Source organism: Nannobrachium achirus, assembly GCF_963921795.1.
Source record: "Nannobrachium achirus genome assembly, chromosome: 3".
In the NCBI taxonomy this organism is placed as follows: domain Eukaryota; kingdom Metazoa; phylum Chordata; class Actinopteri; order Myctophiformes; family Myctophidae; genus Nannobrachium; species Nannobrachium achirus.
In genome coordinates this window covers 2089180-2106989 of record NC_137812.1, presented here as the reverse complement: position 1 = coordinate 2106989, position 17810 = coordinate 2089180, and the positions used below count along the sequence as shown (strand labels likewise).

The 17810-nt window shown below is 41.1% G+C and overlaps 1 protein-coding gene across 1 annotated transcript; it reads left to right on the top strand.

The window, feature by feature from the left end:
* The first annotated feature begins 1906 nt into the window (after window positions 1-1906).
* On the top strand, window positions 1907-15043 carry LOC308281397 (integrin alpha-L-like). Its single transcript, XM_080721565.1, has 8 exons — window positions 1907-2041; window positions 2670-2805; window positions 6066-6193; window positions 6321-6463; window positions 7471-7621; window positions 8877-9012; window positions 13136-13312; window positions 13908-15043. Exons 3-7 carry the CDS (start codon window positions 6110-6112, stop codon window positions 13138-13140), a joined length of 519 nt encoding a protein of 172 aa, XP_080577691.1. The 5' UTR covers window positions 1907-2041; window positions 2670-2805; window positions 6066-6109; the 3' UTR covers window positions 13141-13312; window positions 13908-15043.
* Window positions 15044-17810: the final 2767 nt, after the last annotated feature.

Below are 17810 nucleotides of genomic sequence, written 5' to 3'. Positions count from 1 at the left end.
GTTACTCCATTGATGCTAACGTCCAGTGGGTTTTTGAGAGTACTTTTACGGGAGCTGTTTCAACGGTACACACCCGCGCGACCCCTCATCAGTTTACAGACATCAAACCAAGGTACAAAAGAACGAGCCAAAGAACGTACAATTGGCATCGCGCCGCCGGGAAAAATGGGGCGAACGGGAACGTTCAAAGCGTTGATAGAGTTAAGATGTCTATCACTGTTTTCTTTTCAAAGAAAACAAACATTGTCCTTTGCTCGGAATATCAATTAAACTGGGGGAAAAGTAAAAATATTTTACTGTGTGTGCGTGTGTGTGTGTGTGTGTGTGTGTGTGTGTGTGTGTGTGTGTGTGTGTGTGTGTGTGTGTGTGTGTGTGTAAACACACAAAGACGTGTGTGTGTGTGTGTGTGTGTGTGTGTGTGTGTGTGTGTGTGTGTGTGTGTGTGTGTGTGTGTGTGTGTGTGTGTGTGTGTGTGTGTGTGTGTGTGAGCGCACATCTTTGTTTGTGTGTGTTTTCCAATCTCTCGTGTCAGCTGCTCTCCACAAAGTTAATGTTTGATTTCTCTCCCATCTACCCCCTCCTCCTCCGACCTTTTACTGGAAAACAAATGGGGTCACAAGACTTTATCGATTTGGGGGTCACTGACATGATAATGTTTGAGAAGCACTGCCATACAATTTAAAGGGATATTCCACTTTCAACAGGAAAACATGGGCTTTTCTCCACATACACACCCATTGTAACTTCCAACTCCATTTTAACCACGATAGATTCATTAAAAACACCCATATTTTTTTCTGGTGACTCATAATACCCTCCTAATACGTGAGCAGGACGTGTTTTTTCGATAACTTTTTTTGTTTATTTTTTATAATTATTTGGGAAAATGGGAAAATAATTAAATACAAATACGTATTAGGAGGGTAATATGAGTCACCAGAAAAAATCATGGGTGTTTTTAATGAATCTATCATGTTTAAATTGAAGTTTGAAGTTACAATGGGTATGTGTGGGGAGAGGCCCTGGGCCTGGAGGGCCTGGTAACATTTCTTTTTTTTTTTTTAGACTTGTTTTTTGGGCTTTTTATGCCTTTATTTGATAGGACATAAGGCTGACAGGAAATGGGGAGAAAGATGGGGAATGACATGTGGCAAAGGTCATCCGGATCGGGAATCGAACCGGTGACGCCAGCAGGCATCATAGACTAGTATGCGGTACACGCCTTGACCACTAGGCCAGCGGACGCCCCCGGCCTGGTAACATTTACATCAAATATCTAAATATTGAATCAAACAAATTAAAAACTGTTCAGAGCCTGATTAGACCATAAAATTACCAAAAAAAAAATTTGAAAGTAAAATATCCCTTTAAAGGAGTAGTTCACCCCCAAAATGACTTTTTTTCTATTGATTAGTCACGCCATGGAGACTAGAGTTCAATAATATTTTTTGTTTTTTGTCGCATTCCTAAGACAAAGATGTGATAACAATAAATTTACCCCCATCCGGAATCAATGGGGTAAATTTACTCAAATAACATTTGAGTAAATTAACACTGGAGTATTTCCGATTTTCAGTTCAGGCAAATATTGTACTTTGACTCCACAACATATTATTTTAAAACCTTATAGTTAATAGTTACTTTGTAGAATTCGATTATTATTACAAAACATATATTAACCACTTCAGCTCTACAGTATATACATTTTGGCCATTTGAAAATAGCCGATCAACACACGATCAACGCATTGTGAGCTTGTAGATCTGCTATTTTCTGAAAACGTGTGAAATGGGACATTCAGCATACTACTTTCTACTTTTGATACTTTAAGTAGTTGGAATTTGTCCCATTTTTCTTGTGATTTAATTCTAAAGAGGTTGTACTTTGTTTCAGAGAAAACATCTTTGAAAACCAAACTGCAGGTGCCTCCCCTGATGCAGTTAAACATGTGGTAATAATCACGGATGGGAATCCAACTGATAAAGACAAAGGCATTATCCAAAAGTATGACGACAAAAACATAATTCGATTAGTCATCGGGGTAAGTCGGTGGATGGATGAAGTTTGATTTTAAACATCCTTTTAGTTTTGTATTTATTAATAATTTTGCCCTGCAGTAAACAGTAAACACTCATTATTATAACTTGCAATCAAATGTTATTACAAACATAAGCAATTATTATTATTATGATATTATGATTAGCATATTATGATTATTATTATATAAGTGTGGTTTCCCCTGCAATGCAACCAGATCAAGTATAGTACTTGTCAAACATATTTCTAGATAAACATGTTTCTTTTTGCCACGCTACTCCTCCCATATGTCAAATCGAGCGGCTTCGTCGGGAATCAAGTCCTTGCATTTTGCTAAATTACCTTATGTATAGTTTTATTTATCTACATTTTGAATTCATTTTCTCAATTGACTTTAATTACAATTTTAACTTTTCCCAAATATGGAATATCATAGATGTCTGACATTATAATTAGTGAATACATTTTCCCCATTGACTCAGCAAAGTCAAAGGTTGCCCAACTTGCCCCGCAAGGCAACCAGACTATAGTTCTTTGGGTTTTTACTCATCATCTGATGTAACTCGTCAGCCAGTTCAGAGCAGTTCTAGTTATCAGCTGCAATGAGTTCAATTGTTGCATTCTGTTCGCAGGTCAAAGATGTTTCTCTGGATAGACTGGAAGCCATCGCCTCAGAGCCCAGAAGGAACAATACTTTTAAAATTGAGGACTACAATGGACTCACAGGAATACAGAAAGATGTAGAAAGAAGGATATGTAACACTTCAGGTAATTCTTTATTAGATTTCCTCAACATCTTAAGATCATTGCAATCAGATTGAACAAGCATTAAACACTAGTGAACACTGAAATTAAACATTGAGCTTTGGACTTTTGGTCAGACCTGCACCCACGCGCGCGCACACACACACACACACACACACACACACACACACACACACACACACACACACACACACACACACACACACACACACACACACACACACACACATTCGTACACTCTCATTCGTACAGCCCAATGTGACCACTGCACAACCACAACCCCCTTTGATTAATAGTTTATATCATTGTGCCAGAAGTATAAGTTAATTAGGTGTTAAAGGAGTAGTTCACCCTCAAAATGATTTTTTTTCTAACGATGACTCACCCCATGGAAACTTGAGTTCAATAATATATATATATATATATATATATATATATATATATATATATATATATATATATATATATATATATATATATATATATATATATATATATATATATATATATATATATAGTTTTTGTCGCATTCCTAAGCCAATAATTTGAAGAGAACCTTTGTAAGCCCATTGATTCTGGACGGGGACCCAAATGCATGTGGGTCTCCATCCAGAATCAATAGGGGTACATTTATTATAATCAAATTATTGGCTTAGGAATTTGACAAAAACAACACAATATTATTGAACTCAAGTCTCCATGGGGTGAGTAATCGTTAGAAAATAGTAATTTCATTGGGGGGTGAACTACTCCTTTAAGTGTTACAACATTCTCCTGTTTCCCTCAGCTCAGCCCTCATGTCTCAACAACTGTGGCTACAACCTGGGAAGCTGCTCTTGTTTCAGCAACTGTTCGTACTATGGCAACTGTTGCTATGACTACAACAGTGCCAGGTTTTGATTGATTGATTAATTGAATTGATTGAAGACTTTATTAGAAGTTTGCATAGGAAAAGGTACAGTTTCACGATGGTACAGTTCACTGCTACAAGTTCTACTAAAAAGAGATCCTAGAAAAGACTAAGACTATTTCCATAGGAAACCATCAAATCAACAGCATTGACGCTCTCTGCCTGTCTCCACTTGACATCGACTTTGTTGTTCATCATGACTGAGGAAAGACAAGCATGTTGTCTCAGTTTTTACAACAGTTAGTTTCAGTTGAGTAATTTGATTGGACAAGAGGCATTCCATGAGTGCTGATGTTTATAAAAGTATTGGAACATGTCACTCAGCTAGCTAATGTTAGGAACGAGGCATACATTGGTTGGCAGATTACAGCAGAATTAAAAAATCAAACCATCGGTTCGAAGTGAAGCGGTGAATTTGAGCGTCAATAGTGTGTGTGTGTGTGTGTGTGTGTGTGTGTGTGTGTGTGTGTGTGTGTACTGTGTGTGTGTGTGTGTGTGTGTGTGTGTGTGTGTGTGTGTGTGTGTGTGTGTGTGTGTGTGTGTGTGTGTGTGTGAGTGACGCGTACACATTTAACATGTCATAGATTAATGGATCTCAAAGTGGATTCCAGGGTCTCTGTGGGTCTAAATTGATCCTTTCAAGTCTGTAACTCTGACAGTGTACAAATGGAACCAAATGAAAATGTGTACACTGTCAGAGTTAAGGGGAGACCTTGAAATTTGAAAGTTTGAGAAACACTGTCATAGATACAGTGTTGTTTTTGTTGACGAGACGATAACGAAAATGATTTCGTTGACGCCCCTTTTTTTCCACGTTTATGACGTAACGTTAACGAGCTAAAATCTCTAGTCTGGTGACGAAAATCTGACGAGACGAATGTGTGTTTTCGTTATCTAGACGAGACTAAACGAAAATGTTAGTGTGTGGACGAAGTCAAAATGCATGACCATTTTCTGCCATTAATGTGGATCGGGTGGCCATTACGTCCGTTCCGTCATATTTTGGATCAAAGACTCAGCAGTCTGCTCTAACTCCAGCTGTCCCCAGACCGCAGCGCATCTAGCTAGCAGTGACTGGAGAGGCAACGCAGCCGTCGATAGAAAGTAGCGCCTGGTACAAGCTGTTGTAAACCGCATGATTGGTGGATTCTCCGCTTTGAAAACTGCCTGACTGTAATGATTTTATTCCTCTCCTCCAAGGCTAAAGGAACGGGGCTAAAACGCTAGCATGCTAACGATTTAGCCACGTTCCTTCAGGAACAACAAACGTAGGCTAAAAGTAACAATTATGTAACGTCACTGCTTCGATGCAGAACGGCACGCGGCTGAATCGCAATGCAAACAAATTGTCTTAATCTAAAACTTTTTAAGAAGTCCTCTACTCCATCACTATGCAGTGTGTGCGCTGACCGACACAGCACAGTAAACACTGCAGCCGGGCGCAACCAGTGAGTGGCGTCAGTTCAGAAAAGCTAAGGTATGGCAACATGACTGGTGTCTTGCGCGCGTGCAAGACACCGGTGATGTCGCCATACCTTAGCAACAGGCACGATTACAGTACATTTTATTATTTCCCCCCTGTAGCTAAGGTATGGCAGCAGCCATAGCTTGCCATACCCAATTGACGCCTCTGGGCACAACAGGACTTAGCGTTTGTCAATCTGTGGGTCGAGACCCCAGAGAGGTCCCAAAATGATTTTGGGGGGTCCCCAAATGATTAACTTAATGTCCAACATTGTTTTCTCACTCAACTGTAAACAAAACAACATGCAGTGTATTGAGGGTTTATGTACATGTCTAAAGTGACAACGTAAGGACTTTTTTAAAATCTGAAATGACAAATTAAATTGACAAAGGGTCAAATTGTCAAATATTAGAGGCTGAAATTGTGAAAATAGCTGATCTACATGCTCACAATGCCTCGCAACGTGAGGGGTTGTGAGCATGTAGATCTGCTATTTTCACAATAGAACCGTGTTATACAAAATGTTATGCCTCAACTCCTAGTGCTCGTCAGGGTGGGGGGTCCCCAGTTAAAATATGATTATTTTGGGGGTCGCAGCCAGAAAAGGTTTAGAACCACTGCCTTATTGACTGTGTTTCATTCATTTATTTAAAGACACATTTTTCTTTTTGACTAAAACTATTGACTAAAACTGGACTAAAACCTTTGTGTGGGTTCGTCGACTAAAACTTGACTAAAACTATCAGGGATATAAATGACTAAAATCTGACTAAAAAGAAGCATTTCGTCAAAAAGACTATGACTAAGACTAAATCTAAAATGCCCGCCAAAAACAACACTGCATAGATAGGCCTAATCATGCTTTTCTAACTTGGATGTTTTGTCCAGTGTGTTCAAAGGACCTTGTTTTTGTATTTGATGGATCAAGAAGCATGTCAGAGTCTGAGTTTGAAAAAAACAAGGATTTTATACTGGATGTTATGAAAACCTTCAATGACTTGAATGCACCGATCAAGGTTGTTATTTTTTACATTTTTATTGTAACATTCATGCATTTTGCAGATGCTGAACATAACATATGCCTATATTTCTTCTATTTCATCCAATAAAGTTAGCATAATATGTTCACGTTCTCTTTTTTAGTTTGCTGCAGTTCAGTTCTCCTCCGGATTCGGGACAGTTTTTGACTTCAATGACTACTGTATGGGGAGAGCGCCTGAATATCTCAAGAGAGAAAAGCAAATGAAATCACTCACCAACACACACGGCGCCTTAACATTTGTGCTGTGAGTTAAGAAATACTGTCTATTTGTTCAAAACCTCCACCTACACTATCCCCCCGATTTGACAGATTGCATGGGTTGGCATCAGCAGTCATGTAAAGTAACTAAGTACATTTACTTAAGTACTGTACTTATTTTGAGGTATTTGTTTACTTTACTGGAGTATTTCTGATTTTCAGTATTTTTATTTCTACTCCACTACATCTCAGAGGCAAATATTGTACTCCACAACAATTATTTTAAAACCTTATAGTTACATATATTAACCACTTCAGCTCTACAGTATACATTTTGGACATTTGAAAATAGACGATCAACGCATTGTGAGCTTGTAGATCTGCTATTTTCTAAAGATTTGTACAGGCCTAAATCTGAAACTTGTGAAATGGGACATTCAGCATAATGAGTATAGGCTACTTTCTACTTTTGATACTTTAACCCTGCAAGACCCGAATTAATTTCTACTTGCCAACAAATTTTTTTTTTTTTAAATCTGTGTTTTAGGAGTCCTAATCACAGGAAAATGTAATATTATTACATTTTTCGTAAGGTTTTATAGCCATAAATCATAAATCATGCTCTAATTTGCATTTTGGGGATATTTTTTAACAATAATAACACATTCTAATGATCACGAAAAACATATTACAGGCATTTTACTTGTATTTTAGTTAGAGAGGAATAGCTTCAGTGAAAAAGTGGGATGTTGTTCGTCAAGACTCTGGACTCCAGAGATCTTTAAGTGGTGTGAATGTCAGCCTCTGTGGGGGGGTGGGGGGGGGGGGGGGGGGGGGGGGTATTTATATGCAAATATCGTGGCCAATGGCATTGTAATACTAAACAATAGGATTTAATGGTGATGTTAATGTGAAAAAAAGAACAGGAAAACTAATTATAACATTTTTTTTAAAAAACGTTACCAAAAAGCAACGCTGGGCCTTGCAGGGTTAGTTGGAATTTGTCCCAGTATTCTTGTGATTTAATTCTAAAGAGGTTGTACTTTGTTTCAGGGAAAACATCTTTGAAAACCAAACTGCAGGTGCCTCCCCTGATGCAGTTAAACATGTGGTAATAATCACGGATGGGAATCCAACTGATAGAGACAGACGAGGCATTATCCAAAAGTATGACGACAAAAACATAATTCGATTAGTCATCGGGGTAAGTCGAGTGGATGGATGAAGTTTGATTTTAAACATCCTTTTTGTATTTATTAATCATTTTGACCTGCAGTAAACACTTATGATAACTTGCAATCACATTTTATTATAAACATAACCAATTATTACCCTTATGATATTATGATTAGCCTATGATTATTATTATTATATTAGTGTGGTTTCCCCTGCAATGCAACCAGATCAAGTATAGCACTTGTCAAACATATTTCTAGATAACAATTACAATTTAATATTTTCCCAAATATGGAATATCATAGATGTCTGACATTAGACATAGACCACATGAGACTGACACAGTATGTCCATATATGGGCATTCTAAGATATGGGCCTAATACTGATTACATCTATGGGCATAAAAGGGACAAGGACTGACACAGAGATCTCCATGGCCATTCATTTTTTAGAGAATTAAAGGGATATTCCACTTCCATTTTATCGTTTAATCAGGCTTTTGTGAACACCCTGAACAGTTTTTAATTTGCATGATTCAATATTTAGATATTTGATGTAAATGTTATCAGGCTCTCCAGGCCCAGTCCCTCTCCACATACACACCCATTGTAACTTCAAACTCCATTTTAACCATGATAGATTTATTAAAAACACCCATTATTTTTTTCTGGTGACTCATACTACCCTCCTAATACGTGAGCAGGCCATGTTTTTTCATTTATTTTTAATAATTATTTTGGAAAATGGAAAAAATGTAATACAATAAAATATTATTACAAATAAATGAAAAAGTTATCGAAAAAACACAGCCTGCTCACGTACTAGGAGGGTATTATGAATCACCAGAAAAAAATAACAGGTGTTTTTAACAAATCTGTCATGGTTAAAATGGAGTTTGAAGTTACAATGGGTGTGTATGGGGAGGCGCCCTGCAGGAGGAGGACTGATAACATTTACATCAAATATCTAAATACTGAATCAAGCAAATTAAAATCTGTTCAGGGTGTTCATAAAAGCCTGATTAAACAATAAAATGACCAAAACATTTTTTGAAAGTGAAATATCCCTTTAATTCTCCCCATTGACTCTGCAAAGTCAAAGGTTGCCCAACTTGCCCCACAAGGCAACCAGACTATAGTTTTTTTTTTTTATCATCTGATGTAACTCGTCAGTCAGTTCAGCGCAGTTCTAGTTATCAGCTGCAATGAGTTCAATTTCAATGGTGTTGTTCTATGGAGATTCAAGATACTTCTTGATCTCCATGTTGCATTCTGTTCGCAGGTCAAAGATGTTTCTCTGGATAGACTGGAAGCCATCGCCTCAGAGCCCAGAAGGAACAATACTTTTAAAATTGAGGACTACAATGGACTCACAGGAATACAGAAAGATGTAGAAAGAAGGATAAGTAACACTTCAGGTAATTCTTTATTAGATTTCCTCAACATCTTAAGATCATTGCAATCTGACTGAACATTAAACACTAGTGAACACTGACATTAAACATTGAGCTTTGGACTTTTTTTTGTCAGTCAGTCAGTCAGTCAGTCAGTCAGTCAGTCAGTCAGTCAGTCAGTCATCAAGTGGGTTAACATTAAAGATAGCTGAGGAAATATCTTTCAACTGCTTCCCAATGTCATTCATGCCATGGCACACATTTAACACAAAAAACATAACCTTGTGAAAATAAGTAGTTATATGGTTTAGGAAAATTAAATTAAATAAAACACAATCTACCTGAAAATAGATTACCAAGCCTTCTGTCTGTGTAGCTAACATTGATACAGTAGTTAAGTAGAGCTACAATTTGTAATATATGACTGAGCCCACATTGAACAGTTTTGTTCTCTCCATGAAAGCAAGGAAAATAGATAAAATAAACTAATGAAGTATAAAATAAAATAGACCTGAAAACATATTCCCCAATCTGAGTCTAGTGAGATGGGTGGCATCGCATCTTGTCCGTTGCAATATTGCTGAACACTGGCTTGTGTGAGGTGAAGGCGATATGCATGCATGCACTGGCTGAGGTGCACGTCTGTCAGCCTGTTGCGCTTCTGATCTTTAATCAGATTCATAGCTGAAAACCCTGACTCACAAATATACAAATATAGGTTGATCCAAACATTGTCAAAAGGTAAATGGCAAGTTTGTTGCAGTTCTTATACTGCTGTGCAGCGTGAGTCCAAAACGCGCACAGCTCTTCATCCTTGAACGTGGCTTTCAGGAGGTCGTCTGTCTGTAGTCACGTCATTTTCAGCTGGAATGTGCCCTCGTCAATGCGGGGGAGCCTTAGTCTCGGCTGGACAAACTTGGCAAATTAACTTTCCAGGGGAAAACTGGTCAGATGGGGAAAGAGACGGCATACATCCAACTCGGGATGGTGTGCAGCAGTGTTGTTTTTGACAGCAAATTTTGATTTAGTTTTAGTCATAGTCTTTTGAATACAATGTCATTTAGTTGTAGTCATAATTTAGTCACCTGAAAAGTTTTAGTTTTAGTTTTAGTCTAGTTTTAGTTGACTGAATATCTACAGTTGATTTAGTCAACTAAAATGTATTTTGTCAGGCCTTGATGGCATCGTAATGACTGATTTTACACTTGGTTGCATGCAGCAGTCGACAAAAATTTTTCGTCATAGTTTTAGTCGACGAAATCAACACTGGGTTGCAGACTATCTCCAAAAACATGGATGATTTTATAAAGAATTCATGACCAACCAGAGTTGAGACCAGAAAGCAGAGTTGCAGTCTTACACGCTTCTCTGTGCTTCCACCAGAGCAGCCACCTACCCAAATTAAAACAATTATAACTGTTCGACCAGTTAGGTGTACTATACCAACTGGACAAGGATCTGTGCATACAAACTTAGTACAGATCAAAACCAATGTAGTAATACCAGTAAAACATAACTATTAAGTGTGGGCTTCTGAACATTAGATCTTTAAGTAAACAAGGTGTATCAGTAAATGAAATCATATCAGACAATCACCTTGATATGTGCTGTCTTACAGAGACATGGCTAAGTGAGCTCGAATATGTCAGTCTCAATACAGCCACCCCACCAAGTCACACGAATACACATATTCCTCGTGACACTGGCCGGACGGGAGGTGGAGTTGCAGCCATCTTCAACCCCAGCTTGGCTATCAGCACTGGAGCCAAACCTACAGTAGCCTACTTACAAATCATTTGAAAGCGTAGTTCTTAATCTTTCACACCCAAGCTGTAAATCATCACAGCCACTATTATTTGTCATAGTGTACCGCCCACCTGGCGCTTACATTCTATTTCTATCTGAATTCTCTGAATTCTTGTCAAGTTTGGTCCTCGCTTCTAATAAGATTATTTTAAACGGGGACCTGAACGTACACATTGATGTAGAAACCGATAGCCTTGGTAGAGCATTTAGCTCATCGGGCCGCTAAATCACCGACCGGTCAGTAGATTTAGCGGCCAGTTGGTAGAATTAATGGCCGGGTCGGTAATATAGCGGCCAGGACCCGACCCCTGTTGGAGGCCGCAAAATGATCTCGCCCCTACTGCCCTTTTGACCGACCAGATATTAACTCAAGGAGGGCACACAGTTTGGCATAAGTTTGAAAAAGATGTATTCCCCCCAAGTGAAAAAGGCAGCAAATTCAAAGGGAGACCAAAGAGCTACAGTATATCAGCTCCTGAGCACCTCACTCTGGCAAACTACAGCACTTTACACTTTAAATACACCATGGCCCCTCCCACCAGTCCAGACCAGACCACCAAATCCATTAGGGTGAATTCTACACATGAATTATGAACATGAAGTGTCCTTCATGTTCATAAAATCTTTAAATCAGATCAATGCATCATGTAAATATTAATTTAGAATGTCGATCTGCTACTTTGCTATAAATAAATGTCCAGTGTCCCTTATTGACAAAACCCAATACAATGTACAAATGTTCTATCGAATATCCTAATTACAAAGAAATGGAGTTATCGTGTTTTTTTTAAGGTAACTGTTATTGCGACCGAAGGTCGCATATACTCTGAAGAACCGTGTCGCTTGAGTGTCCTTCCTTCCGTATCCTCTGTGATGTCAGTGTGATGTCAGCGAGTTGTGACATCACTTCCTGTACAGGGCGGCTACACGAAATGTGGATAACACTATATATGGAGATAGTCCAGTCCATCTGGAACACAGGGTAGTGTTCCAAACATCTAGGCTGATAATCCAGCTTTTGCAGCGTCACAGGTTCAAGTCCTGACTTGCGACCTCAAGTCCCCATCTCTTCCTGTACGGGGCGGCTACACAAGACTAAGAAAGACAAAAAAAAGAGAAGGATACACAAGACTAAGAAAGACAAAAAAAGAGAAGAATAAAAAAGAAAAAAAGAAGGAGGAGGATAAAGATACCAAAAGGAGAGAGAAGAAAGGGTGGATGAGGTACAATGTGCGGTATCCTCCTCCGATCTGATACGGGCGGCTGGACTTAGATCACCTATGAAAGGATGTCCATGAAAGAATGTCCATCCACCTGGAGAAAAGACAATTTAACAAGGAGGTGGCAACGGGGCGGCCAGATAAAGTTATTAGGCCTGGATCCAACTTTAAGTCGATCAAACCGGTACTCGAAACGTACTTAGAATTTAACATATTTTCTAAAGTAAATATGGGGGCGGCTGTGTTAAGAACGTTTCGTTGTCAAGCTCAACGTTGGGCATTTAGACCTATACATGGAGAAATGGAGCGAATCTGTTTGGCCTAAACATGGAGATGTGGATAACACTATATATGGAGATAGTCTAGTCCAATATGTCATATGGGACTACCGTCATAGACAGTAGCCATTGTTAATCCGGAGTCAATGGCTGACTGTCTGTGCAGGAAGTGATGTCACATGACATACTTTTTATGCCCATATATGAGTCCTAACATGGAGATGTGGATAACACTATATATGGAGATTGTCTAGTCCAATATGTCATATAGAACTACCGTCATAGACAGTAGCCATTGTTAGGTCGGAGTCAATGGCTGTCTGTCTGACTGTCTGTACATGAAGTGATGTCACATGACATACTTTTTATGCCCATATATGAGTCCTTCTGTACCACATCTCCATGTTTAGGCAAACTCCACACAGAAAGGCCCTATCGCCAACCCAACCTAGGGTGTGAGCGATAGGGCCTTTCTGTGTGGAGTTTGCATGTTCTCCCCGTGTCTCCTAGGGTTGATACCCTCACAAAAACATGAACAAACTCCCCCCAGAATGACAACAACTAGAATTTTCAGAGAAACGCTGTGGTTGGCCAGATGGTCAAGAATTGGCGCGTTAGGGCGAGGTTGCATGTCACCATGAGGTCGCATTCCACCCTCAGGTGTCTTACTAGTATAATCACAATATCAGCGCTGACGCCTCGATCGTTCCTGTCGTCGTGCTGATAATCAATATAAAGCATATCCTCTCGTGAAATATTGCTTACATAAAGTATTTCATCTATTCTATACTGGTTGTATTTAAGTCTTTGTAATGACTCTGTATTACTTGTCTGTCTCTCCAGGGTGATTCCGGCGGTCCTCTGATGTGTGAACAGGATGGAGTTCACTACCTGGCTGGTTTGGTGAGCTGGGGGCCTCCCTGTACTGAGAGCAACAGCCCTGGTGTCTACGCCAATGTCCACAGATACCTAGACTGGATTGATGATGATCACCGCGATTATGATTACGACTATGATGAGGCAAAAAGAACATTTGCTGATTATGCTGATTATGATTACACTAATGAACAGAACCAGACCTCCACTGAGTGATCAGTGATAAGCAAGCATGTTGTGGGACAAGTTCAAGTTCACCTTCATGTAGAAATGACACAATAAACAATGTTAGTGGGTCAATGGGTTCACAAGTACTGCTATTTGAAGTTATAAACATGAAATATGAATAATGGAAGCAAATGTTTTTTTTAAATAGTATTCAGAAATATGTATGGTTGATAGGTATTTTGTTGTGGTTAATATCATCCTTTTATCAATTCATATTGATTGATAAATATGAATTATGATACATAATTAATTATATGTTTAATTTATTAGGTTATATTATGTGAACTAAAGTCTGAACTTACAGTATAGGTCCTTGTTACCCTGAGACCATGTGTTGGTTGTACTGTAAGTTCAGGCTAGTGGATTACAGGTCATGGTGACTGTGGTTACCCTTACTACGAGATCATGTTTTGGTTATACTGTATCTCTGTCTTCTTGTTTTGATATGGGAACGAATCAATGAGTTCCACGATCTAACTGTCATTATCTGTATTCTTTATATACTTGTTAGGGGCCCCGGAGCACCTGCTCGTGACCCCAAGGGTGTGGCACCCAGGTCCTTCAAGCCATACTACAATGACCGTGACCACCGCGATGCCCGCCGCAAGGGAGACAACCGCCAGGAGAAGCGCAGAGGATCTGTGGGCTCAGACAGACAGCAGTCACCTGGACCCACTGCCACTGCGGATCGCCAAGCCATGCCACCACCTCCACCACCCCAACAACAACCTCTGCAGCAGATGCAAGCTCCGGTGGCACAGCTTGGGCCTCACATGGCCTTTTATCCCATGCAAAACCTGCAACCTCTGTACCCAGCACCTGCCCCAGTGCAGGCTCCAGCCCAGGCACCTACAACCCCTGTGACCTCTGCCCCAAAGGAGAAGCAGGCCGGGAAGAGGAAGGAGAAACGCAACCACGTTCCTCACCAGTGAGCTGGTGAAGAAGTAATGTTATGGCCCAATATATTCTCCATATGTTAATCAACAAAAAGGGACATACATTTTATTAAGCAGTTAGTGTGCTAGTACTGTAGATGCATATATACTGCTAATGTAGAAAAGCTTCCTTTAAGCATAGGCTGTTGATTTTTGATATACTGTATAATGTATGCTGTATTTCTGATATACTGTATGTGCATGCGAGAACTACATATATACGTGGTTTCTTCACTGACATTGGGTAAAGGTTAAAAACTGAATGTACTCATAGTCAGAACATGACATACTGTTTACACTAGCCGCTTCGTTGCCTGCACCTGCGAGGCACGGCCTTGGACTTGGGGTGAAAAAGGGGGGGGTTGTAGATGGTGCCAGGCTGTATCATCGACTCCCCGACATTCCTGTACCGCGCTAACGAACCGTTATCTTCTTATTGCCAACATGAGATAGCGCTTCCTGAGGGAGTAAAGGGCAACATGTCGACTTCTAACATGTGAACCGGAGAACTCCCCAAATTCACGTGGACTGGGGAGTTGGTCTGGCCTTCAACTGTCTTCATTGCGAAACATCGTGCATGTTCATGCATGTACGTGCACAAGCGCGTGCCAAATGTGTGTGTGCTAAACTGAAGCTGTGTGTGTGTAACCCTATTGAGATGTTGTAGCGGAGCACCCTATAAAAGGCTGTGTATCCGTAGCTCAGTGCAGTTCTTTTTCTGTCTACTTAGAGAGGTTTTGACTCTGTTTAGTTAAGTACACATACTGTACTTCTTTTTGATTTTCATTACCAATTTCTGTATTGGTGAGCTTATAATTTGTAACTGTTTTTACTTCACTAAAGCTTTTTATTCACTTTTGCTTGGTGTCTGTCTGAATTCATTTTCTAGAGTTTACAACTTTTAAGGTTTTGACTTTTTAACTTCCCTTCGGGGAAGTTCCGCTTCCATGGGAAAGAGGTGTTAGCACCCCAGGGCACTCAAAGCAACTTCTGGCTGTTGGAGCTGAGTTAGACTTTTGGTAAGAATCAACAAGTATATTTTCTTAATTTAAAAAGTCTTTCACCTTCTCAGTGACTGACACTGCGCGTGCAGGTGTCAGTTGGGTATGCTTGGCAGACAATAAAATACAAATTCCCAACCCTAACCGGACGGACAGTTTGTCCGCAGTGGGCTCTTTTGTATCAAATAAGTCAAGCTGCTTTTCTCCAAAAAACAGTCCCTGGGAGAAAGCTACAAGGTAACAGTTTCACACTTTATATTGTCTTTGTGGTTTTGGCATTCTCCATCCAGACCTATGGTCTACATTTCTCAAGAAAGGTGCAATATTCTTGGTCTATAAAATAAAGTCGCTGTAGATAGTAATAATATTCACCAGTTAAAGAGGGTTTCACAGACAGTTCAGTCTTTATTCAGAGAAAGTTGTATTTGTACAGTAATAGGTGCATATACAGTAATAGTAGGTTTATACAAATGAGAAAGGTTATAACACCTGTTTGTGTTAACTTAAAGGTATAGTGTAGTGTTAGTGACAGTGGTTATTAAAAAGAGATCTGGTAACTTCTTGGGCTTAGGACCTGAGGAGGGTTCCGGGCGGCTTAGAGGAGTGCTTTAAAAGGTGAAAGGGCATTCAGTAACTCCAAGCTCATTACATGGCGTCCCTGGGTGGGCATTGATTGATTATTGATTATTGATTAGTAATTGATTAATTAAATTCGTGTCCACCGCCACATAAAGAATAGCCGAGAGACCCTTGGAATATAGTTATTACTACAGAAGTAAAGGATAGTTATATTATCAAGGCTTAAGTGTTTTTATTCACAAAACTCCCCGGAGCGTCGGAGATTTTGAACATAGTGAAGTGGAGGTCTGTGTGCGCAGCAGACGGCCAGTAAATCGGTAAAAACATCTCCATTAGGAACTAGATAAAATAGCAGTTGAGAACAACTAATAATATTATAACAACCTTTGCGACCAACCTAAAAAGTTTCAGGCATGGACTCTGCCTATCCCACCGCCACAGACAACGCTCCTGCGGGAGCGGTTGGCGGGGCGAGGCCTGCCTCCCCTACTCCCTCGAATGGCACCATGGCACCCCCATCGGTGGACTCGTGGGACGAGGACATTGACAGCAGTACCTACGACAGTATGGGCGTAATGGCCCCAGTAGTACTGCATAACACATGCGGAGGACAAGCGGCCCGTTACGAATCCAGTACGGGGAGCGCATATCCTGATATCCAAACGTTGCTGAATTGGAATCAGGGAGCAACGCGAGCCGAAGCTACAGCCCCCCTTCCTTGGTTACACGGCCCCACAGGGACCGGTGGCCTAGAATGGGATCCCCAGACAAACGACGGGGAACAGGCTGAACCTGAGCTGCAGGGGAGACTTCCCCCGCCGCCTCAGGTGCTGGACACTTTCTCCTGGCAAATCCCCGCCAGGACACACACCATAACCCCCGAGAGAATGGTGAAACTAAAGATTTCCTCCGAAAGGTTCGAACAACTCGTGCCTGCAGGAAACAGGCCCTTTGTGGTGAATCCCGCAAATAGGTACCTAGACAACAATGCGGGCATGGCGGCAGCCATAGCACACGGTGCAGGTCGAAGCTACGCCACATGGTGCCGAAACATAGTGGAGTCCCGACCAAACCGAAAACTCGAGAATGGAGAAGTACTGGTATGTGCACCATACCAACTTGCCCATAAAGGATATCAAGGTATTATCAACATGGCTATGCAGAATGTTGCTAGAGGCACCAGGGAGGAAGACCAAAGGTCTACCCTTCTGGCATACTATGGCAAGCTCTTTGCTCAAGCCTATGACATGCAAGTTTATAACCTAGTTATGACCTTGTTTGGAACTGGTACGTGGGATTACGACCAGGCCCTCAGCATTTGGTGCTTTATGGAGATGTTCCAAGGCCTGCCCGACGACCGGCTAGAAATAACTTTGCTGGTCCCAGAGGCATGGCTGGCTAACACTCTCCGCCGAGCCCAGATGGAGGCCTGGCCGCCACACCAGAGGCACGGGTGGGGCGACACATTCGCAAACGCCCGAAGGACTAACGTGGTGCAAGATCTCATACAAAGGGTGGAGAGTCACCGCATAACGGCCAATCGAACTTGGCCCATGGCAGGCGAACAAAACAACGGGATGAGAGGCCCTCCCCCGGAGGACCGGAATGCGTGGTTAACCACCTATCCCCCGGCAGGGCCTTCACAAAGCCCACTTCCCGCGGAGGAACCTAGGGGGCAGCCTCGAGAGGTGAGAGGTCCTGACCTCGAAACCACACCGCTCCAAACCCCCCAGGCCCCCGTTGGGGCGCATAGACAGCTGCCGGCACCCGGTCCCCTATACCAGGATACAGGCCGGGTGCAGACACGGTCACAGAGAAGAGGGGACGCCCACAGGGATCCACCGCCCCTCTACCGGGGAACTATCCCTCTGGACCCCTCAAGGATTGTGGCGCCAGAAC

Coding starts and splice junctions, on each gene's coding strand:
- LOC308281397 (XM_080721565.1), top strand. CDS start 6,110: ATGTCAGAGTCTGAGTTTGAAAAAAACAAGGATTTTATACTGGATGTT. Junction 6,194..6,320: donor ACTTGAATGCACCGATCAAG/GTTGTTATTTTT, acceptor TCTCTTTTTTAG/TTTGCTGCAGTTCAGTTCTC. Junction 7,622..8,876: donor TAATTCGATTAGTCATCGGG/GTAAGTCGAGTG, acceptor TTCTGTTCGCAG/GTCAAAGATGTTTCTCTGGA.